The 24753-nt window shown below is 42.1% G+C and overlaps 1 protein-coding gene across 1 annotated transcript; it reads left to right on the forward strand.

Moving 5' to 3' along the window:
• Nucleotides 1–9261: 9261 nt before the first annotated feature.
• Nucleotides 9262–23307, forward strand: RBX1 (ring-box 1). Its single transcript, XM_016205318.2, has 5 exons — nt 9262–9359; nt 11248–11326; nt 16303–16373; nt 19530–19615; nt 22302–23307. Exons 1-5 carry the CDS (start codon nt 9282–9284, stop codon nt 22312–22314), a joined length of 327 nt encoding a protein of 108 aa, XP_016060804.1. The 5' UTR covers nt 9262–9281; the 3' UTR covers nt 22315–23307.
• Nucleotides 23308–24753: the final 1446 nt, after the last annotated feature.

Below are 24753 nucleotides of genomic sequence, written 5' to 3' on the forward strand. Positions count from 1 at the left end.
TTCTCCACTTCTGTAATTTTGTCATTTTAAGTATGTTACATAAATAGACTTATACAGTATGTAACCTCGTGGGATTGGCTCTTTTCACTCAGCATAATTCTCTGGAGAGTCATCAGTTGCATGTAACAATAGTTCATTCCTTTTTGTTGCCAAGTGGTATAGATGTACCACAACTTAACCATTCACCCATTGGAGAACATCTGGATATTTCCAGTTTGGGGCTACTGTTGATAAAGCTGCTAAAATCCTTGTATGGATTTCTATGTGAACAGAAGTTTTTATTTCTTTGGGATCAGTGCCCAGGAGTGCAATTGCTGACTTGCATGTAGTTGCATGTTTACCTTTTAAAGATACTGCCAAATTGTTTTCCAGGGTGGCTGTACCATTTTGCACTCCACCTGCAACGTATAAGGGATCCAGTTTCTCTGCATTCTCGCCAACAGTGTGCTGTCACAGTTTGTTTTTTTAATTTTAGCCATTCTAATAGGTGTGTAGTGATTTCTAAATGTGGCTTTAATTTGCATTTCTCTAATGGCTAGTTATGTTGAACATCTCTTCCTGTGCTGATTTGCCATTTGTGTATTCTCTTTGATGAAATAGCTTTTTGTCTTTTGCCCATTTCCTAATTGGATCATTTGGGTTTTGACTGTAGACTTTTAAGAGTTCTTTCTATATTCTAGATATTAGTGCTTTGTCAGATATATGGCTTGCAAATACTTTCTCCCACTCTGTAGCTTGTCTTTTCATCCTATTAGCAGAGTCTTTCACAAAGCCAAAGTTTTTAATTCTGGTGAAGTCCAATTTATCAATTGTTCCTTTAATGGATCATGTTTTTGGTGTCAAGTCTAAGAACTCTGGCCCTAAACCCTGCAAATTTCCTCCTATGTTCTATTCCAAGAGTTTCATAGTGTTATGTTTTACACTTAAGTTCATGATACATGAAGAGCTCATTTCTGTATAAGGTGTGAGAATAGGTCAAGGGCTTTGTTTGTTTGTCTTGTTTTCTTTGCCCATGGATGTCCAATTGCTCCAAAACCATTTGTTGAAAATGCTCTTTCCTCCACTGAATTGCTTTTGCATATTTGTTAAAATTTAGTTGGGCATATTTGGGTGTGTCTTTACTGAGTTTTCTCTTCTGTCCCATCGACACATATGTCTGTTCCTCTACCAATAGCACATAGTCTTGATTACTGTAGCTGCATAATGTCTTGTAAACAGGTAAAGTGACTCCTTTTCAAAATGATTCATTTTCAAAATTAGTGATTCTTCCTTTTCAAAATTATTTTAGCTATTGTAGTTCTTTTGCTTTTCCATATGAATTTTAGAATAATTTTATCTGTAACTACAAAAAAACTTTCTGGAATTTTGAGAGGAATTGTGTTAAACTGTATATTAATTTGGTGAAAACTGACACCTTGTTTTTGCTGTTAATCATCACCCAATGATATTTTTTCCATTGATTTCTAGAGAGAGTGGGAAGGAGGAAGGGAGGGAGGTAGGAAGGGGGAGAGAGAGAGAGGAGAGAGGAGAGAGGAGAGAGGAGAGAGGAGGGAGGAGAGAGGAGAGAGGAGAGAGGAGAGAGGAGAGAGGAGAGAGGAGAAACATCAATCGGTGGCCTCCTGCACACATCAGGACCAAAACAAATCCTGGGCATGTCCCCTGACCAGAAATCAAACCAGAGGCCTTTTGGTGCATGGGACAATGCTCAACCAACTGAGCCACACTAGCTAGGGCCAACGTATATATTTATTTATTTATTTATTTCCCTTAAGACTGCATCTTTGACCCATTGGTGATTTTAAAATGTGTTGTTTAGTGTCTTGGTGTTTGTAAAATTTCCTGTTATCTTTCTATTAATGACTTCTAATTTGCTTTCATTGTGGTCAGATAACATACCGTATGATTTCAATTCTTTTAAATTTTTCATGGTTCATTTTGTGGCCCAGGATATGGTCTCTCTTGATATGTGTTCCATGATACTTTAAAAAGATGTATACTGCTGTTGGACTGTTCTGTCAATTAGCTCCCATTGGTTGATGGTTGTTGTTTTCTTCCATATTCTTGCTGATTTTGTTTGGTTGTTCTATCCACTGTTGAGAGAGGGGTGTTGAAGCCTCCAACTGTAATGGTGGATTTGTCTATTTCTACTTTTAGGTCTATCAGTTTTTGCTCCTCACGTCTTGCAGCACAATTTTTTTGGTGCATATATATTTAGGGTTGCTATGTCTTCTTGGTGAATTGACTTTTTTAGCATTATAGAATGTTCCCCATCTTGCTGGTAATTCTCTTTTGCTGTAAAGTCTATCTTATGTGGTATTAATACAACCACTCCTGCTTTCCTTTGATTAATGTTTTCATGATATGCCTTTTCCATCCTTTTAATTGCATCCTGCCTATATTATATCATAGTATTTGAGGTGAATTTCTTGTAGAGAGCATTTTTGGGTCATGTTTTTTAATCCACTCTGTCAATCTTTGTCTCTTAATTGGTATATTTCGACCATTTAAATTTACTGTAATTACTGACATATTAAAGATTAAGTCTGTTATTTTATTTTTTGTTTTCTGTTTATTCTCTGGTTTTCATTTCTCTGTTTCTGTTTTCCTGCTTTCCTGTGTGTTACCTAAACATTGTTTAGAATTTCACTTTATCTACAATGGTTTTGAGTGCATCTCTTTGTATTTTTTTTACAGTGTAAAATTTTTATATTTAGAATATGCCAGCTGGACTTAGTTTAGAAGATCCCAATTTTGTTCACAACTTCCAAAGCATCATAGTTGAGAGCCATCACGGCCTGATCAGGGTGTTGACCCTGGCCATGTCAATGACACAGAGCTTCTTCACAGACTGTTTGATCTGGTGCTTATTGGCCTTGTCATCCGCAATGAACAAAGTGTACTGTTGTCTTTATCTTCTTCATGGCTGCTCAGGAGTCAGGGGAAACTTGATGATGGCATAGTGGTCAAGCCTGGGGGAGGTAAAATGGGGTCACCTGGCCTGAGCCCAGCAGAAGAAAGGATAGGCCCTCTTTTGGAGCTTAGGTGCATCAAACAATGAGTAGCAATCTCTCTTTGTATATTTTAATTTTTTAAATTGATTTTTTTAAATATATTTTTTTATTGATTTCAGAGAAAGGGGGAGGGAGAGAGAAAAAAAACACATAAATCATGAGAGTCATTGACCCGATGCCTCCTGCACGCCCTTGCTGGGGATCAAGCCTGAAACCCCCGGCATGTGCCCTGACCGAGAATTGAACCTTGATCTCCTGGGTCATAGGTCAATGCTCAACCACTGAGTCACGCCGGCCGGCCTTAAATTGATTTTGAGAGAGAGAAACATGGATTTGTTTTCCAGTTATCTATGCATTCATTGGTTGATTCTTGTATGTGCCCTGACCGGGCATTGAACCTCAACCTTGGTGTATCAGGACAATGCTCTAACCAACCGAGTTTCCTGGCCAGGGCTGCTCTTTGTAAAGTGGTTGTTCTGGGTATTACATTATATATATATATCTCTTATGACAGGCTACTGGTGTCATCATTTTACCAGTTTTGAGTGAAGTGCAGTTACCTTACCGCCCTCTATGTCCCTTTACCCTCCCTATTTAACATACAATTTTCTTAAATACGTCCTCCACATTCACTTAGAACTTCCTAAGACAGTGCTCTAGTTTTTAATTCAACTGTCAAACACGATTTAGAGAACTCAAGAGAAGGAAAGCCTACTGTATTTACCCATGTTTTTGTTTACTATGTTCTTTTTTCTTGATGTTCCAAGAGTCCTTGTTTTATTGTTTCCTTTCTGTTTAAAGCACTTCCTTTGGCCATTTTTTGGGTAGGTCTGCTAGTGACAAAGTCCCTCAGATCTCTTTTATCTGAGAATGTCTTGATTATCCCTTCATTGCTGAAGGATATTTTCACTGGGTATAGAATTCTGGGTTGACACTTTTTGTTTTCTTTTTGTCCTGAAAAAACCCCACAACTTTTCCACTTCTTTCTGGCCTCCATGGTTCCTAGTAAGAAATCTGCTGTCATTGAAATTATTTTTCTTCAGTTGGTGTCGTTCTCTCTGGCTTTTTTTTTTTTTAATTTAAAATATATCTTTATTGATTTCAGAGAGAGGAAGGGAGAGGGAGAGAGAGAGAGAGAGAAACATCAATGATGTGAGAGTAGTCATTGATTGGCTGCCTCCTGCATGCCCCCAACTGGGGATCGAGCCCGAAGCCCAGGCATGTGCCCTGACCAGGAATAGAACCGAGATCTCCTGGATCCTAGGTCAATGCTCAACCTCTGAGCCACACCCGGCCGGGCTCTCTGGCTAATTTCAGTATTTTTTTCTTCATCTTCGGTCTTCAGAAGTTTAATTGCAATGTGTCTTGGCATTAATTTCTTTGAGTTTATCTTATTTAGGGTTTACTAAGTTTCTTAAATCTACAGGTTTATGTTTCTTGCCAAATTTGAGAAGTATTCAGCCATTATTGCATCAATTACCTTTTCAGTCTGGTACTCTGTCCTTTCCTTCTGGGACTCTGATGACACAAATGTTAGATCTTTTGGTATAGTCCCATAGGTTCCTGAGGCTCTAAAGGGGTTTTTACGGGTTTTTTTGTTTTTCAGTCTATTCTCTCTTGTTCAAATTGGGTAATTTCTATTCTAGCTTCCAGTTCAGTGATCTTTTTCCTGTCCCTTCTCTGCTGCTGGTCCCATTCACTGAGATATTTATTTCAGTTATTGCATTTTTCTGATCTAAAATTTCCATTTGAGTCTTCTCTCCATCTTGCTGAGGCTTTCTATTTTCTCATTTGTTTCAAGCTTGTGTGTTGTAATTACTCATTGAAACATTTTTATCATTGCTATTCTTAACTCTTTGTCAGATAATTCTAACATCTCTTTTATCTTGGTGTTGGCAACTATTGATAGTTTTTTTTCATTCACCTTGAGATTTCACAGTTCTTGGTAAGTTGAGTGATTTTCAACTGAAATTAGGCATTGTTATGGGACTCTGGATCTTATTTAAACCTCTGCTTTGTTTTTTTGTTTTTTACACCACTCCAGCTGGGGAAGGTGACAGAAGACCAGGTTCCCCACTTAGTCCCCATTAACACCCAAGGGTGGGAGTGCTCCTCATTACCGCTGAGCAAGGGTGGGAGTTTCAGCTTCCCACATGGTGTCCACTGACACTGCAGTGGGTGTGACCATGATTGCTGGGTGGGAAAGTCCAGACCCCCCTTGGGGTCCCTCTTATACCACAGGGGTAGGGGAGCTCATTATCAGCCAAAGGGACAAAAGTTCCAACTCCCTAACTGACCTATACCACCCTGGCATGGGTGTTGGGACTCCTGGTTACAGATTTGAGCTGTATAGGCTAGGCTCCCCACTCAGCTTTGCTGGCATGGATGGGAGTGGGGCCACATTTTTCTGTATTGTTTGGATGGAGTAGGGCAGTTATTGTCTAAAAGTGTTCTGTTTGCTAGCGAAAGCAGCCTTTTGTTGGGGCTTTTTTTTTTTTTTGGTCTGCACTCACTGGGGTTGCCAGCTTCTTTAGCTCCAAGTCTGTGATGTATAAGGTAAAAAGAACTCACTACCACATCACTCCTTAAGTCCTGAGGTCCTTAACTGGTCTGCTTTCTTTTCTCCATCTCTCTAAGTCTTATTTATTTACTTTTAATATATTCTGTCCAGTTGTACTTAGAGGGAAGAATAGAGAAAAATATATATACTCCCTTTTCCCAGGAGTGAAGTCCTGCCTAGGGCATACCTGACCATGTAACTCACTGGTTAAAACACTTCAGTGGCTTCCAATCACTGAGGATAAAGACCAAAACACTTTGCATGGCTCCACTTAACAGTCATGCATGACTTGGCCCCTACCAGTGGCAAATGTTTAACAACCAACTCTGGGGTGAGGGGGGACCCTGATTTGTAGTGTTTGCTGACTTCCATGGTGTACATACTACTATTATGGCCAATTTCAAGCTACCAACATGACGCTGCTAAATATGGAAGAGATGCTAACAACCGACTCTTGCACATCATTGCAGACTCACTTCTATCACCCTTTCTCTTTTCCCTCCAGGTATTCCAAGCTTCTTTATCAGTACACTAAACATTCTACAGCTCCCAGCCCCTTCTACACAGCTGGCTCTACCCGGAATGCCACCTTCTTCCACATCTCTCAGTGTGTGTGAGTGCTGGAGCCAGCTTGCATCACCTTACAAGAGCAACTGTTAAACTTTCAGGAATTTTGAAATCTGGCTACTAAATCAGGGTTTCTTTTCTTTTCTTTTTTCTTTTCTTTTCTCTTCTTTTCTCTTTTTCTTTATCCTCACCCAAGAACATTTTTTCCATTGCTTTTCAGAGAGAGTGGAAGGGAGGGAGAGAGAAACATCAATGTGAGAGAGACATATCAATTGGTTGCCTCCCACACACTCCCCGACTGGGGCTGGGGATCGAGCCTGCAACTGAGATACATGCCCTTGTTCGGAATCGAACCCAGGATCCTTCAATCCGCGAGCCGACACTCTAACCGCTGAATCAAACTGGCTAGGGCAGGGCTTTTTCTTTTTTAAGAGCTTGTTTTTAAAAATTTACCAGCATATTCCTGCATCCACTCCTCTTTGTCTGGCTCATCCTTCAGTCTCAAACCATTTCCTCTAAGAGGACATCCTCCTACCCTCTGGACTTACTTTCTACTTCAAAGCACCCTGCACTTAATTTCCTAAAGTTCAGTGGAATTGTCATTAATTTACTTGCCTCTCTGCCTCTACATCCTAAGTTGAATGATGAAAGGGGCCCTTTGCAAGTACTTAATATATCAGAAGTCTTTTTATCTAGACCAGCATAGTGTAGTTGACACACAGCAGGTTCTGGAGATATTTTAGAAATAATTGTTGAATGGCTGGATGACCGAAAGGAATACAACTAAAGTGAAATTACAATCTATCACATTGTAACCTGAGTGAAATCATGAAGGAGGATGAGAATTTGTATGAAACCTACAATACATTTTCTTAGATTTATGCAGCAGATTCTAGTACAGAATGCCATAGCCAATCGCCACAGCAAGACAAATCTCCAAAAGAGAAACAGCACGTGGGGTTTCCAGAGCTTAATGGAACCACCCCTAAAATCACTCATCTCCCTACTGGAGCTCTACACAAATCGAACAGCTTGGAAATCATTGCTGTTTCCTCTCTTATATCCCTGCAATCCCTCCTTCACAACTTAAAAAAATATTTTAAAGATTATGTCACTGTTAGTCCCCTCCCCTTATTTATTCCTCCAGTATCTTCCCACAACATCTGCAATTAAACCCCTGATCTGGCCCCTGCCTGCTGTCCAACATCTCTTACCACCCTCCTTTGCTCAATAGGCTTCAAATGTATTTGTTCAATACACACTGAGCACCTACTACGTACCGGGCACACTGTTCCAGGAGTTTTGATTACCAATAGACAAAGCAATCAAAATCCCGTCTTGGTAAGGACACACACAACACAATAAACCTGATAAATGGGTAAATGAAAAATACGTTAGAAGGTACATGTAGCACTTAGGAAGGAGGAGGAAAGCATAATAAAATAATGAGTAGCAGGTCGTGCAGGGCCCTTTAAGTCATCATAAGGCCTTTAGCTTAAATGTCACTCCTCGAAGAGGCCTAATAACCCAATTTAATGTTGCTTCCATCTCCCCTCAATCTCATGATCTTGATAGTGATACCAGAGATTTTCTGATGTAACTATTTGCTGACTTAAGTCAATGTTTCCTTATTAGGAGTTTGACACCTTAATCACTGTCTGTTTATAACAGAACCTGCATCATACTCAATGAATTTGTTGAATGAAGGATAAATCTGCCTTCAATGTCTTAATTTACCAAAAATTTCTTGTCTTCATATAGGGGCTTGTAGGGACACAATAAACAGATGACAGAAATCCTATCATGGAATCATTAACAAAACGAGCTAAGAAAAACTTTGCAGGGTTCCTATAATGCTTTAAAGCCTCAAACAAATTTTCTCTTCCAAGTCCAGTTAAAGCTGTCCTGTTTTCACAGATGTGTTGTACCTGTTTATGACTAAGACAGGAGAACAAATCGCAGTTATTCTGATTTAGCAATGTAGTCCACGCACTCCACTGCTCTCCAATTTTCTGAGAGAAAAATATGAGCTTTCAAATAAACCAATACAATATTTAGGAGTGACCTCGCTGAGTTATACCTCTACAAGGTTAGAGATGCAAAAGGGATCCTGGTCCTCAGGTACATAAAGTACAGGTGCTTTGGCTGGGAAGGAATGACCAGTAAGAATAAATAGCTGAATGCGTCACACAAATTGGAAGTACTGAGACCAAAGATATGACTATGGCAAACGGAGCGGAAAGAGGACCGAAATTCGGGAGAAAGAACCCCACAGATGACCAGCTGAGGATCGGGAAACGCGCTGCGCTCTCCAGAGCGGGGAGTTGAAACCCTGTCCCTTAACCAAAGGCCGTCCTGCGGCGGAGAGGTGTTTCGGGCGGGCTACGGCGGCGTCTCCCAGGCTCCGCTCCTTCCTCCGGGGCTCTCAGGCGGGCAGGTGAGGGCCGAGCTGGACAACGCCCGCTGTCCGGCCCCGGGGAGGACGTTCGGGGAGCGCCGTCCTCCCCGTCGAATCCTGAGCATTTCCCGAATTGGACTCAGGAAGCCAAACGGTGCCTGGGCCCCGGCTCTCCCCGGCCTCAGGTCTCCCAGGGCGGCTGCATCTCGGGCCCGGCCCTGAAGCCGGGCAGGACCTGCGAACCGGCAGCTTGCGGACTCAGGGTTTGGCCGCAAGAGGGACGGCGCCCGCCCTAGACCCTCCCCCGACGGAAGGCGGAGGAAAACTCGCCGGCACGCCGGCCGCGCGGCGGCCGGGCAGGCGGGGCGGGGCCGCAGGTCGCGGTCGAGGTGGAGGAAGCAGCCGCCGCCCCAGCAGTGTGGCCGGGGCCTTCCCGCGGGAGGGCGACAAGAGCGAGTCTCGTCGAGCTTTTTCACCCGGTTCGCTTGCGTCTGCCCGGCCCCGCTCGGCCCCGCCCGGCCCCGCCCCAGCCGCTCAGGCCACCGCCTCCTCCCCCGCCGGCACAGGAGGGGGAAAAACTCCGCCAGCGCCTTTAAGAGGCGTGGCCACGTGCTCCGCCCCCCACCTACCTCTCGCGGGCCAGTAAGGGGTGGGGTGCCCGAGGCGGTGCCGGGGAGGGAGGAGGAGCGAAGAGTGCGCTGGTGCGCAGGCGCAGTGGGCGGGCGGCAGACGGTGTGTTTCCAAAATGGCGGCAGCAATGGATGTGGATACCCCGAGCGGCACCAACAGCGGCGCGGGCAAGAAACGCTTTGAAGTGAAAAAGGTTGGGTCTCGCCAGCGCCTTCCTCAGGGAAGCTAGAGAGGCGCTTATATGGCTGGCAGGCCCGAGGATGACCGAGGCGCGAGGGAAAGGGCTTCATTTCAGGGCATTCCTATGACCGGGTACCACGAAAGGAAGCTGGGGGGCGGGTCTTAGGGTTGATCGGCATGACTGAGGCCCACTGTCAATGTCAATATTGGTTTCACTAAGAGGCTGAGGGGCCAATCACGGAAGTGCTTATTGAGATACGCGGGGTTGCGAGTTGGCCAGGGAGCCAAGCGTCTGAGCTGTCACTGGAGTGGGGTGGCGGTGGTGGTGGTGGTGTGGGGGGGCTGGGGGAAGAAGAGGGTTGTGGGGGGTGGAAGGGGGAGTAGTAGCGGTGCGGAGGGTGGAGGGTGGGGCTGTGTAGCGAAAGCCGGGAACCTGAAGCCCTACCGCATTGGAGGCCTCTGAGGAGCCGGGCTGATCTCCCTGCCCCGCCCCTTTCCGAAAGTCCGGGTCCCTCTAACCCTGAGGGACCCTTACCCGGTCCTCGCCTAATCGGGACATGCGTTACCATTAGCCCCTTCTCTGTCCCGAACCCCGCCGAGTAAGTGTTTTGAGTGTAACTCTTGTTGCTTTTGAGAGGTCTGTTGGTTTGTTACAACAAGCCGCTCCAGTCACATATTCAGACCCCCCTCCAAAAAAAAAAAAAATCCGAGCCCGGATCGCATCTTTTAAGGGAAGTTTGATTACTGGTAGCGAACGACTTGCTAAAGGTGGGAAAGCCAAAAATGTGGAACGTGTCTTTTTGCATGAAATGCCTTAGAGTGGTTTGCTAACAGTTTGGGGGAGAAGTGCCAATTCCCACCTAAGATGAAATAAATATGAAGATTCAAATTTGAAGATTTTGAATCTGCTGGTGTTACTCCTGGAACATCTGGGTATACACAGACAGTATTTCCCCTCCTAGTTGTTTTTTGGCGTTTCATTGTGGGCGCTGCGTGCTCGGTTACAACCAGCAGCCATATTGAAGAGTAATAGAAGTAGGATATTTTTCCTCCAAGTTGAAGCTGTCGGGTGAAAAGTGCTGAAGAAGTTACTAGACACTAAGAATTGGGTTGGAAGAGATGACAGTTTGAAAAGTGGCCCCAAATTAGGGGGTGAAAAGGAAGTTTGGGAATATTTATGATTGCAGAAGCCAGGAGGTTAAATTACTTAAATGCCACTTTTAAATAAGCTCTTATTGGAATTATCTTAACTAAATATAAGAGTCTGAGTATGAAAAGTTGAGAACATCAGGTTATTTGATGGTAGTAGCTAAGTAAAATTCTAGTTTGTTATGAAGTAGTCTTGTGTAACATATAAGTGGTGACCTTCTTCTGTGTACTGACACTGGGTAATTAGTTATCCAGCTTACCCCACGATTACCCATTTTATGATCCAATCATCATCTTAGTTCATTCTGTTTCTAGCTTTCACCTCCCCACTTGTGCATCCAAAGCTGCCTGAAAGAGCAGATATTTACTTACGCAGAAATTGAGCTCTTATGCAACTACCAGGGGAACCTGCACAGTAATTCAACTCTCTGCATAGTAAACCTGAAATAGGCACTTAAAAATTATTACTGATTTGCTTACTGATGAAATTATTTTAAGCTGTAGGAAAAAGTAAAATTAAATGGTAACATTAATTTTTATGTTCATATACTGAACCATTTGGAGAATGGGTGAGCATATGTATAGCTTACTGTTGCTATCTAATATAAGAATAAAGTAATATCCAAAAACTATTGCTTGGTGGTCCTTGTTGCCAAAGAGATGATAACTGCAGCTGCAGCATGAAATCCTGGAGTGTGTATGTGTATTACAAGGAGAGTACTTTGTTCCCCCCCCCCATCTTCTCTTTGCAGTGGAATGCAGTAGCCCTGTGGGCCTGGGATATTGTGGTTGATAACTGTGCCATCTGCAGGAACCACATTATGGATCTTTGTAAGTAATTGCAGGAGGATGGGAGGAAATTGAGAAGGTTACAGAGATTGTGGCTATCCTGATGTGACCAATTTTATTCTTCACTATGAAATATAAAGCATAGAGCACTTGGGGTCTTCTGCATCTAGTCCATTGGCATGTTTGAAATAGAGTAGTTTTTTATGATGTTTTGGAGGCATACTCAGCTCAGAATAAATCTGTTCAGTCTAAAGATGAGAAGGCCATATTTAGAATGAATTGTGGACCCAGAGGCACTGTTGATTCCTCTATATTTTCCATTTCATACACAGACTCAAAGGCAAAGGTGAAAGGAAGAAAGTAAACTTTGAGCTAAAGTATTCAATCAGAGGTAGTTTTTGCTGGGCAAGATTTGTAAATAAAAGAAGCCTAAGAAGTAAGAATTTTCAGTCTTAGCCCCAGAAACAGTTAAGAGGACGTCACTGCCAACATCTAAATAGGCAATTAATTACACTAAAGAAATTTCATTTAAATCCCCACATAGCCTACCTCACCTGGTGGATTTGATTATAGCTATCAATGCACTAATGTAGTAACCTTATAGCAATAGGGGCTGGAATGTTGACCCCACCAGGAAGAGTTGAGAATACTTTTTTATACTAAAGTGGTTTGTTACTGAGATCAGAAGTGGGAGAAAGAAATTTCAGCTTTCTAGAATTGAAATTATAGGCACTTATTTTTTAAATCACCTACCTCTCCAACTTCATCTTAAGTCACTCTCCTACTCACTCTGGTAGTTTCTCTGGCTTTCCATTCTTGAAGTATCCATGGTCTTTTTTTAGAGCCCTTATATATACTGTTCTTTCTGCCTCTTCTCCCTCCTACCTAGATCTAACCCAACACTGTCCAATCTAAATGTGAGCCACAAATCCATGCACATACATAATTTAAAACTTACTAGTACCCACATTAATAAAGTAAAAAAAAAACCACATTATTTTATTTATCCTACTTTATCCAAACTATTTTAATTTCCACATGTAATCAGTGTTTTAAAGTGAGACATTTTACATTCTTTTTTTTGTACTAGGCCTTTGAAGTATATTTTACACTTACATCTAGTCTAATCTTAATTCAGACTAGCCAGTATCAAGTGCTCAGTAGCCACATGTGGCTGGTGGCTACTTCATTGAGTAATTCAGAACTAACCTATAATTGATCTTCACATCTCACCTTGAACATACTTACATACACACAAACACAGACTATGACAGTTCTGTTCAATATTCCCAAGACATCCCGTGGTTTCCTTTGTAGCAACCATTTAATTTAATTGGTCCCCTCTCATGTCCATGTTATTTACTGCTATATTCCCAGCATCTAGCATAGTGCCCAATACATTACAGGTTCTCACTAAATATTTGCTCAGTGAGTAATACAAACACAAAATTGGGGAGCAGTTTTTGACCATTGCAATTTAGAAAGCACAATTCAGTGTTTTGTGTTGAAAAGTGATCGTGGCAGGTGTCGTTGGTACCTTATTGCCCTTGGTTTCTTTGAGTTTTGACCCTGTTTACCTTTTCACACAACAGAGCAGATCAGCAGCTACCATGATGTTTAATATAGATAGAAGGAGTTCATCACAGGAAAACACATGCACGTTTCTAAATGTGTTTGGGTGGAGTATCCGATTACATGCTTGCCAATTTCTTTGCTATGTGTTTTCACAAGGACTTGTGCCCAGAGAAATTTTTACTTTCTTGGGGCTCTCTTCTGTAAATAGTTAATGATTTTATAACCCGGATTTATTTATTTATTTTTTTACCTCTATATCTAAGTTGTTGTGTTTCTCTCTGGATGAAAGAGAATGCACTTCTTGGAAAGACCGTAACAGACAAAGACATTAATACTCTGTCTTCTCCTAGAGTTGACCATTTAGGGGATCAGTGTAGGCTCGAGGTATTCACCTGCTTTATCACATCTTTTAAATGCTAGATGAAGAAGTAGAATAGTGAACTATAAGAAAACATTATGGAAGTATTTTCAAGTTGTAGCTTTTATTCATTCAAAAAATATTTATATCCTGGGCCTTTTGCTAAGCATCAGAATAAAACAATGACTGTGATCAAATCCTTATCCTTAGGAAACATACCCTTTTGTTTAATACAGACACTAAAGAGAAATCTGATTGCCACAACTGGACCTTTCTTTCAAAAATAAGTGGAATGTGATTCTTGAAAAAGACATTTTGTTAAAGATGAAAATAAGATTCTTGGTTTAGCAATGGCCATTTTCTAATATATTCTGGTCTGGCATTAAATGAATAATTATATAATAGCTGTAAAAAATAAGAGTGATTATTTTATGTTCCCCAGTTGGACTCCTACAAAGCATTCTTGGTCTGAAGACTTCCTTGTTTGAGTCCAAATTGATCCTACATGCCCATATTTATTTAATTGATACTACAGCCTCATATTTCTTTTATATTGCTCCATTTTTTGGTGTTTTACAGAGTTGATTAAATACACAATCTGCTAGGTGTTATTTTCTCCACTACCTCAGGTACTCTAGTTCCAGATGAAGAGGGCACCCAGAAAGGCTTAGACCCAGCCTTTGTCCCTAAGAAGTTAGTCTCTTCCTAAAACCACGGTTCCATCAGTGTTTGAAAGTGTAAAATCTGTTCATTTCCAAATGAAGCCATTGCTTCCTTAGCTTTTATTGAAATTTAAAAGTCCCCAAGCTTTGTGTATCACATTAATTAAGCTTCTGCCTTTGCCAGGGGTATGATAGAACCGGTTACATGCTGCTTGTCTGTCTGCTCTAGGTTGACTCCTCCCCTGTTCCTTCCCCTGTTTGAACTAATGACACTCTCTGCACCAAAAGCTTGAAGACATTTTGTGAGAATGTTTTATGCTTGTATTTAGTAATTGTTCCTGCCATTTTATCTGACATTCTGGATCGCAATCCTCTCCCTCCTATATATTTTTGTTCCTTGTTAGGGATTTTCTGGTAAGGAACAAATGTATACTTGTCCCCCATCCTCTGTTTATGGAAGTGGTTTTTGTTTTCCTCTTCAAGTCCTGAGAGCCTACTTTGCATTTGGCATAGAAAGATAGAGCCCCTTAAAAATACCTAGATCTAGCCCTGGCCAGTGTGGCTCAGTTGGTTGGAGCATCATCCCATACACCAAAAGGTGGAGGGTTCAATTCGCAGTCAGGGCACATACCCAGGTTTCAGGTTCAGCCCACAGTTGGGGCATGTGCTGGAGGCAACCCATCAATGGCTCTCTCCCTCCCTCTCCCTCCCTCTCCTCCCCCTCCTCCCCCTCCCCTCCCTCCCCCTCCCTCCCTCTCTTTCCCTTTTCCCCCCTCTCCCCACCCTCCCTTCCTGGCTCAAGAATCAATAATAATAATTTAAAAATACCTAGATCTAAAAAAATAAAAGCATGATAATGTACCTTGAAGCAGTTTTGTTATTTACTTAAATAATTGTGTATTTTATTTAGCTAATTTCATAACACCTAGTCCTTATGTATGTGAGAGGATCTAATTTGAAGGACATCAGATTTGATTTTCTCAGCCATCCCTTTATATGGTAGTGGATTCACAGCCCCAATAAATTCTTGAATATACTGTGTAGACACTGGATCTCCACTTTTATCAGAATGAAAATCCAGTTATTCTCTTTGTAGTGTGAATCTGTGTAGCAAAAGCAAGTTCTGAGATCTCAGATTCTTTGACTTTCGTATTTTCAAAGGGTGGGGGAAAACCCTTATTACAGTGTATCTTTTCCTTTAAAACCTTTGAAATCGCAGCATTATTTTCTTAGTTTTACTATTTTCCTTCTATGGAAGATTGAAATAATTGTCTCCTATTAAGTAGACTTCCCTGAAGCTTTTTTTCTTCAGAAAGGAGACTTCATTTGGTTACCACCCTCAGAGAAAGCAAGTTATACATTAGTAATTCTTTTTTTTGTTTGTTTTTTTAAAAACACAATTTGTCAGGATTTATTTATTTTTAAAAATATATCTCTATTGATTTCAGAGAGAGGAAAGGAGAGGGAGAGAGAGAGATAGAAACATCAATGATGAGAGAGTCATCGATCAGCTGCAGCCCACAACCCTGGCATGTGCCCTGACCGGGAATCGAACCCTGATCGCCTGGATCCTAGGTCGACGTTCAACCGCTGAGCCACGCCTGGCCGGGCTACATTAGTAATTCTTGTTCCTTGAATTTTATCCCAAGTAAAGTTTAACTCACCACGTCTCGATCTTAGATTTTCATTCTTTAGGTTCCCTTCTCTTTCCCCTTGATGAAATTGATATTGTGTACGTTTTCATTAATGTGCTCTTTTCACCAGACGGCATCACCACAGGGGCCATAAGCATCACTAAGTGGTGGGCCCCAGACCTCTCACCCATTGGCGGAACAGATTTGCTTTGTTGGCAGTGTTTTAAAGACTTAAGATTTGATGTCTTCGAGCAGTTTGCCATAGGCCTCTTCACCCCTTTTATGTTGCTTTTGTACCAGTTCACATGTGTCTGCCTGACCCCTCTAGGCTTTGGAACCTCAGGCGGGCAAGCTTGGGTTTTCTGAGGGCCTTCAAGGAAGCATTTGGCAAGAATAGGGAAAAGGTGCCAGTTCTCAAAACAGTAAGAGTTAGGAGGTGACTAAGAGTTTATGAAGTTTACCAAATTAGGAGGAATCATTTTCATTTGGACAAGTCAGGTTATGTTCAGAATTTAAAAGTGCCTTTTTCTTCAGTACTGTTCTTGAACTAGGGTAGGAGATCATTGCAAAGCACACTGTTAAGTCACGTTCCGCCTTATCTGTCCTTCACCCTTTTTCACATTCATTAAAAAACAATTTTGACTAATCACTGGATGTTTCGTTCAGGTTTGCACCACCACTCGCCTCACCCTGCTCTAAGCATGCCATTGTGTGATTGTGCAGGTAGGACTGCTATAAATTGAAAGTTTGCTCTTGCGGTCTGTGACCTTGTTGCTTTTGTTCCCACAGGCATAGAATGCCAGGCTAACCAGGCGTCTGCCACTTCTGAAGAGTGCACCGTCGCGTGGGGAGTCTGTAATGTAAGGAAGCATCTCTCCCGCTCAGTGCGGCTTGTAACTATATTCCCACTTTACTGCTTTGCCAGTCTCGAAGATATGTGGGGGAAATGACTAGCTCACCCTTCTCCCAGGAGGTATATAAGTAGTGAAAAAGATGAAATCTTTGTGCCGTTTACCTGTTACAAGGTAACAATTACTAGTTATTGCAGAGGCACTAGTTTGTCTTAACTGCAAAGTGGGCCGCTTTTCTTAGCCACATTTTGGAGATTCATCTTTGGGAACTGCTTTCAGGGCCTATGGCACAGGTTTTGGAGTATTCTGTTAGGGGGAATCTTTACCTTCCTAACAGATTTTTTTAAAGGGTAGGTGGTCCTGTGGAACTAAGTTTGGTGAATAAATTGAGTGTTCGTGTGTGCACATGTGTGCATTTTAAGTGTAGCAAATGTACTAAGTTCAGATTTTGGGTTTTTGATTTTGTTTTGTTTTTAACATGGCTCACACCAGAAATGTTTTGTGCAGCGTTGTTGGACTAAATGTGTGGCCTTCCAGGGTGTGACAGGTGTGAAGGATAACAAACATCAAATATGTTATTTCCAGCATGTGTTAAAATTCATTTATAGCCATATAGTCCTAGTCAGATGACCTAAAATTGTTCTGTCTGGACCTCCTATGCTGCAGGTACAGAGGACCCACAGCCCTTGCATCGCATAGGCCTAAGGGGCTTGGAATCAGACCTCCATTCCCTGTCATTGCCACTTAACTTATGAAGTGACTTTGGGCAGGTATTTGACATCTCAGCCTGGGTTCCCTCATGTAAAATAGGGCTAACAATAGACTGCATAGAGTGTAATCAGAATGAAATGATTTTATGTTCAAAGTGCTTAAAATACCTCCTGACACATAGTAAACATAATGCTAAATAAATACAAATTTGGAGTAGTGGTGGTTACTGGAGAGATAGTAGTTATCTGTGCTTGAGGTTCACCCACAGCTTGTGGTGACCGTCCTAATTCTGTCAGGGTCCTGTGGGCAGTTTCACAGAAACCTGTGTTGGCTGAGGGACAGCTCTTTGCCCTCCCTGGCATTCAGGCATATACTAAGAACCATGTTACTCTCTGGTAGAAGGAAAAGAGATTGAGCTTCCCCCAAGTTTGGCTAAGGAGAGACTTACTCAGAGAGCCTACCATAAAGAAGAGCCAGCATGGTGTGGCAGAAACCTTTGGGCTAGTCCTGGGTTCTAGTTCTGGGTCTTTTACTAACCAGCTCCTTGAAATGGGCAGGTCACTTAACTAGTCTGGGTTTTGGTTTCCTGTCTGTAAAGTGGAGATGATAATACCCGTCTTGCCTGCCAGGGTTGCTGTAATGCTCAGTGATGGAATGTTAACTTCTATAAACTGTGAAGGCTGGTCAGCGTGCTTTGAGACTGCTCAACGTTCCCATAATATATCTTAGATTGTTAACAGGAAGAAGGTTGGGGTCAGGCACGTTCAGGGATGCTGTCACTGTCACACAGCCTCATTTGCATCCCCTCCCTCATTTTTGGAGGTGGTTGGGGTACACAAGGACCCTGTACTGCTGCAGAGTGCTTCCTGGGGGAGGGGAAGGGTGTCTTGGATACCCTTCGGTGAGTCTGTCCCTGTGGTTGAGAAAAATGGCTCAGCTTTCTGCCTTTTAGAAAGTTTGTGGGGGTTTTTCCGTAATGGGTTGTATGAGAGTCAACAGGAAAGGGATTGTCCAAAAGCTGTCACTCTGGGCGAGTATTTGTCCTGTTGAATATCCGTAGTGTACTAGCTGTGGATTCCACTCCTAATTAAGGAATTCAGATTTTGTCTTTGTCAGAGGACAGTTTGCAAGATAATAAGCCATACTGTGATTCTTCTTTAAATTCCTCGCGTGTTTCGGGAGACACAGTTGACTAGATTTCAAGGCTGTTACTAATCCAAGCCTGCAGGAGCTTCCATCGTTTTTTGGGTGTCAGCATTTCTCCCCGTCCCCCTGCAGCTGGCCCCTCACAGGTTAGAGGAGGAGGAACACTTGCCCCTTCTATCTTAGTGCTTTCCTCGTATGGCCAGGGGAGGGGATGAATGGCGTTGCCGAGGCTGTGATGAGCATCGCAGGTCATCAAGGCGCAAGGCACTCAGGCTGTCCTTTTCCCAAATCTGAAAGCCAGCTCCGAGCTCCCTGTCAGTTACCAGTATTGTCAGTATTCTTGGTACTCTTGCCTTTTTACTTCCTATCTTTATTTTAAACTATTTTTTTAATATATATATGTTTCTTTTATTATTGATTTCAGAGAGAGGAAGGGAGAGGGAGAGAGATAGAAGCATCAATGATGCGAGAGTCATTGATTGGCTGCCTCCTACACGCCCCCTACAGGGGATCAAGCCCACAACCCCAGCACATGCCCTAACTGGGAATCGAACCACAATCACCTGGTTCATAGGTCCATTGCTCAACCACTAAACAACACCAGCCCCGGGCTTTACTTCCTATCTTGATCATGAAATAAGTCCTTTGATGCCCTTTCAGCTGTTTGTGGGCAGTTTGCTCATCATAATACTTCCTTTTACCCTAATTTTTATCTCATTCCCTTTTAAGACAAAGTCCCTTTACCCATTAAAGGCTTATTGAGTACTGAGCTCTTGTAATAGCACTATATTTAGGAACAAATCTGGAAATAAAGTTCTTTCAATGGAGTTGAGCTGGGTGTGGGAAGGTCGGGGAAGTACCCTTTAGCTCTGGGTGGGTGGGTGGGTGGCAGTGGTAGTGCACTGCCAGGGGCTGCGAAGGCTCTTCCCCTGGGGTTCCTGTTCTCCAAGGAGAGGGGAGTGCAGCTGGGACCGAGAATGGGGAAGTTTGAAATCTGCTTTTGTCCAAGGAATGTAGAGGCTGGATAGGACCAGGGAGCCACATTCCACCTCCCTTAGAGAAGGGGAGAGAGCTCACTGCTAGAACATACGCCGTTCTTCCTAAGTAGTTTCTCCCTTCAGTAGTAATGACATTTCTAGCAGATGTTTCATTGTAGGTGTCCTAACCTTTTGCCTCTCGCTGTTTCTTGTCTCCCGTTGCTCTTCTTGAGCCCCCTGTACATAACCACCCTACTGCATTTGAGACATGTTATTAGTGGATGGTTGAACCTACACGGTAATTTTTAACAAAATGTATCTTCTCTTCCAGCATGCTTTTCACTTCCACTGCATCTCTCGCTGGCTCAAAACACGGCAGGTGTGTCCACTGGACAACAGAGAGTGGGAATTCCAAAAGTAAGTGTCTCTGTCTCAGTGTTGTAAGACTGGGCTTTGTGTCAGTGCCATTCTTTTTCTCACCTCAGGCTGAAGGCTCATAGTCTTAAAACATGGAGCCATGGAGCATACCTTGTTTTATAAACCAGCTTTTGGTTAATTAAGGACACCTATGTGGAAAATACAGCGGTGTCACCAACATTAGAAGTTTGCAACCTAGAGTTTCCCAACTGTCTAGGGTCTGGGAGAGTAGAAAATATGAGGATCTGTAAACTATTAAGTATTTTCAAAATCACATCCATAGTAAGGCTCCAGGGGCTAACGAATGTCAGTTATCTTGGTTTTGGGCAGAATCATATGCACCTGTCTTGTTTGGTTTATCTTATGCAGATTAATTCTGATACAGCATTTATGGCTATCTCAACATTACTGTTACTATGTAAATAAAACTTGGCATGGTGAAATAAAATTCAAATGCTCAAAAGGATAGACTGACCACAAAAATGAGTCTCTCATTTAGTCTTCTAGTCTCACTCCTGGAGGTAACCATCAGTAAGAGCTTCTTAGCTTTCCTGCCTATCTCCATGTATGTACTTGTATATGGGTAGGTATACATACATAATTTTTTCTTTAACATAGATATGAGCGTCTTATATAATAATTTACCTTGCTTTTTCATTTCATTTTGCAGATTTCCCATATTTACACATATCAAACTACCTCCTTTCTAGTGGTTGCAGAGTATGTTTTTTATGTAGATGTACCATAATTTATTTAATCAATCCTTGTTGATCGGCATTTGGGTGTCCAGTTTTTCACTGTTAAAAGCAATGTGTAAGGATGAACATCCTTATACATGAATCTTTTTGTGTATGTGTAAGTAATGTATATCTGAAACAGTAATTCTCAAAAGAGGAATTTCTGAGTAAGGAATTTTTTATTTTTAATAGTGTCAGATTTTCCTTTCTTCAGAATATATACTAATTTACACTCCCCCTAAACAGTGCATCTACACCCATGTACATAAAAGTACATATGTGGAGATTCGCAGGAAAGCTAAACAGCTCTTGCTGGTGATTACCTCCAGGAGTGAGATTAGAAGACTAAGGTGGGAGACTCCATCTTAGCTGCTTTAATAGTTGAAAATTAGTATTTAGTTGTATTTTTAAAATTTTTATGAGGCAGAGAATTTTTATTTAAATGTGTTTTGATTAATAGGATATAATTAGGTTTAAAAGCAAAAAATAGGGTTCTTTAGTTTGTTAAGTGTTTAGAAATCCCCTTATTGGAACAGTTATTTCACTTTTAGACTGAATTATTTACTTAAAGAATTTGGAAAGTCATATCAAATGCATGTTCATTTTTAAGAAACCTGCCAAATACTCAGTATCTAACTCATACCATTGCACTCTTCTCCAAAGTGTGTGCTGAGTAAGGTGTAAGATGCATATGTGTGAGACAGTCCCTGTTCTTGGGGAGCTTGTGTTCTGAGTGGAACCAGGATAGTAATGCATGTCCAGGCAGAAACACTTTTCTGAGTTCTCCAGAGCTTTGTGACTTGCTTTTCCTTAGAGCAGGCTTAGGATTCTGTTTTGGACCCAAATTGTCTCATGTTGCCCATTACATATGCCCAGGGCTGAGCCTAAGAAGTGGAGAGTGTGATGAATTCTGTATTTTGGGCTTTGACACTGTCACTGTATCCAACCAGTAGTGACTTTGCCTGGCAGCGGTTTTCAGTGCATCGGGAAAACAAATTCATAAGGAACAAATCAGCATTCTTGAATCTGATAGGCAACTTCTAGGTTGTTCTCCAGCCCACTAACAAACACTAGAACTCTACCCTGTGTGAGTTTGGCACTTTTTTTTAGACAATATTCAAGTGGATTTCTAATGAAAAGAGCTTTAAGGATCTAGTAGTCCTTCAGGATGATTGAAGCAGTGACCCGGAGTTCAAGTACCGTGATTTTCATCCATATAACGAAATATTTTAATCAGAGGCTAACTGCCCAGAAAGAACCAGGACAAAAGATTAAGTAAGATAATGAAGAATTTTGTGTTGTAGAAATCCATTTATATGTGGAAGAAATTTCCTAGCTTTGTTTACTTTTATAATCTTGTTAGATTTTGGCTTCTGGGGAAATCCAAAACCACTTGAAATCCACTCTTAGTTTTTCCACATTCTGCAGTTTTTCTAGAGTACTGAATACAATCAGAGCTGTAATGGCAGCTGGTGGTAGGTCTTGAAAGTGAAGGCTGTTCTATTACTGTTCTCTGTACTTGCCGTACCCCAAACGCGCCTGAGTACTGCAGTAGGGGTGGGAAAAGGCTGCCATAGGTAGGGTGAGGTCAAGAGCTCAAACTGTTGGAGCCACCGACCAGAGCCAACAGGTGGAGTCCTTCTCACAACCACAGCTCTAACTTTTTCCTCTCGCCTCCCTACCACCACCGCCATCTCTCTGGTACCTGGAAGTGGGAGTCAGTGGGCATAGTGGAGTCTCAGGGAGGGACCTTTACCAACGGGGTGGAGGGTGGTAGGTAAGGTATTACAGAGGGTGGCAAGATGAAAGGGGCGAGAGACCAGTGTCATAACCCAGCCTTACATCTTTTCTAAGTTTTCATCCAATTTGCTCATATGTTTAAGCAGGTTTATAGTCTCAAAACAGGAAATTACTAAGGAATTAGTAAAATGATTTACTTTGTCTTTCAGGTATGGGCACTAGAAAAAGAATATTCTTCCATCAAGCTCATCTGTTTTGTTACTCATTTAATGACTTGCCCTCCTGTTACTTAATTGTAAGTTAGATAGAACCGGGTCTTTTCTGCTTTGTCTTTTCAGTTTGCTATTCCCGCAGTCCTGTTGTGTTCTGTGTCAAATAAAATCCAGTTGGATTCTATAATAGATGCTCTTTCTTGTGTATGTGAAAAAAGTGAACATAAATAAAGGGTCCCTCTTCCTAGATTGGAAAGCCAGCTTGTGAAAGTGAGACGTTTGTTATTAGAGCCAGAGCAGAGGTGTCCTGTGTGCGCATCACTTAGTCACAAAGCTTCTGCCCACATCCTGCTCCAAGCTTTCCTCCTCTAGAAGGCTTCTAAGGACTCAGTGGCATCATGTGGGCACAGAAAGCTTTGTAAACTGTAAAAAGCACTCTACAAATGTTAACTTTGTGTATGACATGTTGCTTTCTCTTCTTAGTTTATAAAAGTAAACTTGAAAAATCTGATATGTAATCTTGGCTGGCAGAAGAATAATTTATGAACCCAAGTTAAAAATTGGTGTCCCTTAAAATTTAATTATCAAGAGAATTCAGTTTCCTTCACTACCCCCACCTTTTGAAGTTTGTTTGAACTGTATTGGCCATGGTGGACTTGCCAGTTGTACTATTCAATGTCTGTATAATCTTTACCTGAGAAGCAGTCTAGTTACTGCAGTGGTTCTCAAAGTGTGGTCGGAGGACTCCTGGGGGCACCTGAAACCCTTTCAGATGTTCATGAAGTTTCTCTTCCAACTGCTGATCTATGAGGGCAGCTTTTCTTCTTTATACAATTCAGTTAAAGCAATGTATTGATTGAAGAAGCAGACATAAGAATGCAGCCGCCTTCTATTAAGTCAGATGTAGAAGAGATTTGCAAAAATGTACGACAGTGCCACTCATCTAATTTTTTTGTTTTTAAAAATAATTACTTGTAATAAAAATATTTATGTTAACATGTGATGGGGTTTTTTTGTTCTTTAATTTCTCAATTTTGGTTTCCATTATGGTAATATAGGTATAACCCATAGAAACAAAAATTCTTTAAGGTCTTCAGTTTTTAAGATCATAAAAGGATCCTGAGATTAAGAAGTTTGAGAACCTCTAACTGAACTTTTAAGTCTTAATAAACCCGGATCCAAGCCAGCTTCCCCGTGTAGCTACCATACACGCCTGGCTCATAGCGAGCACTCACATGGAGGTAGCTGCTACTATTGCTGTTATTTTAGGGCTTCCACCCATGATAGAAATACCCTCTTTAAATCCCTTTCACATTGGTCATTTAAACTGCATGAATACTTTCAGTAGTGAAAACCACGTTACTTTTCGCACAAGTGACAACATTACATGTTTGGAGACTTCTTGGGTGTTTTATCAGGACTCCTGCTGCTGAGTACAGAAACCTAGCTCTTGCTTAGGTAAAAGGAAGTTTAATGAACTGTGGGGCTATGTACTGGAACAGAAGAAAGGGCTAGAGATACAGGGGGACCCAACTAAATGGAACCAGGGAATCGCTGCTGGTGCTCTCACTGCTGCTCCTTCACAGTCTAACTTGAGATATGGCAGAAAACTGGATGCTGCCACCTCTTCTCCACAGCTCCTGCCACGTGAGATGAGAGGGACTCTCCAGGTTCTGATTCTGAAAACCCCAGCTGGGTCAGGTTCCCATAACTGGACCAATTGGTAGACTCACATAGAAAAAAGTGACTGCCTCGAGAACCTCGTAGTTGGAATGGAGGGTAACAGTTGCCGGGAGAACGAGAGTGGTGTGGGACAGAAAAGAGGTGTCTACCTGAAGACTCACTGGGATTTGTCTTACATGGAGCCAAAATGTCTTCTTGTAACATATATATCCAGCTTTTTTGTTGCCTCATGAAACCGGTGGACATAAATCTTCCCCAAGATATTAGTGGAATTATTTGCTGAGCGCCTACTGTGCGCTATACCCAAAGGACACAGCTGAGTTAGACAAAGTCTCTGCCCTCAACCAGCTCACAGTCTAGGAGAAGATTGCTAAGAGAATGAAAGAACGATGAAAGCTAATTCTGGAGAGCTTGACAGGGCCCAGACGGCTTGATCTTGAAGTGGCCAGTCCCTCTTGGTCTGCCTTCTGACAGCTGTGCCCCGTAGGAGCACCTCTTCTTCAGTCTGAACCTTGCTCTCCAGCTTCCTTGCAGCTACAGCAAGGTGGTTGCCTAACCTCCGCCAGTCAGGGACATTCACCCTGCTGTCCATTGTGACCGTGGGCAGCAGCACTGGCAGCGCCCAAGGCCCACTGCAGGTGGCAAAATGGGTTATGACATCCAGTGTTTAGCATAGAGTCAACAGCCAACACCTCCCGGACTAGTTTTGTGACATTGTTTTGGCTGTGGTCCCAGTGATTGCCCGTTTTCTGACCCTGATTCTCCA

This window comes from Miniopterus natalensis, chromosome 2 (genome assembly GCF_054644295.1).
Source record: "Miniopterus natalensis isolate mMinNat1 chromosome 2, mMinNat1.hap1, whole genome shotgun sequence".
NCBI classification, from domain to species: Eukaryota; Metazoa; Chordata; class Mammalia; order Chiroptera; family Miniopteridae; genus Miniopterus; species Miniopterus natalensis.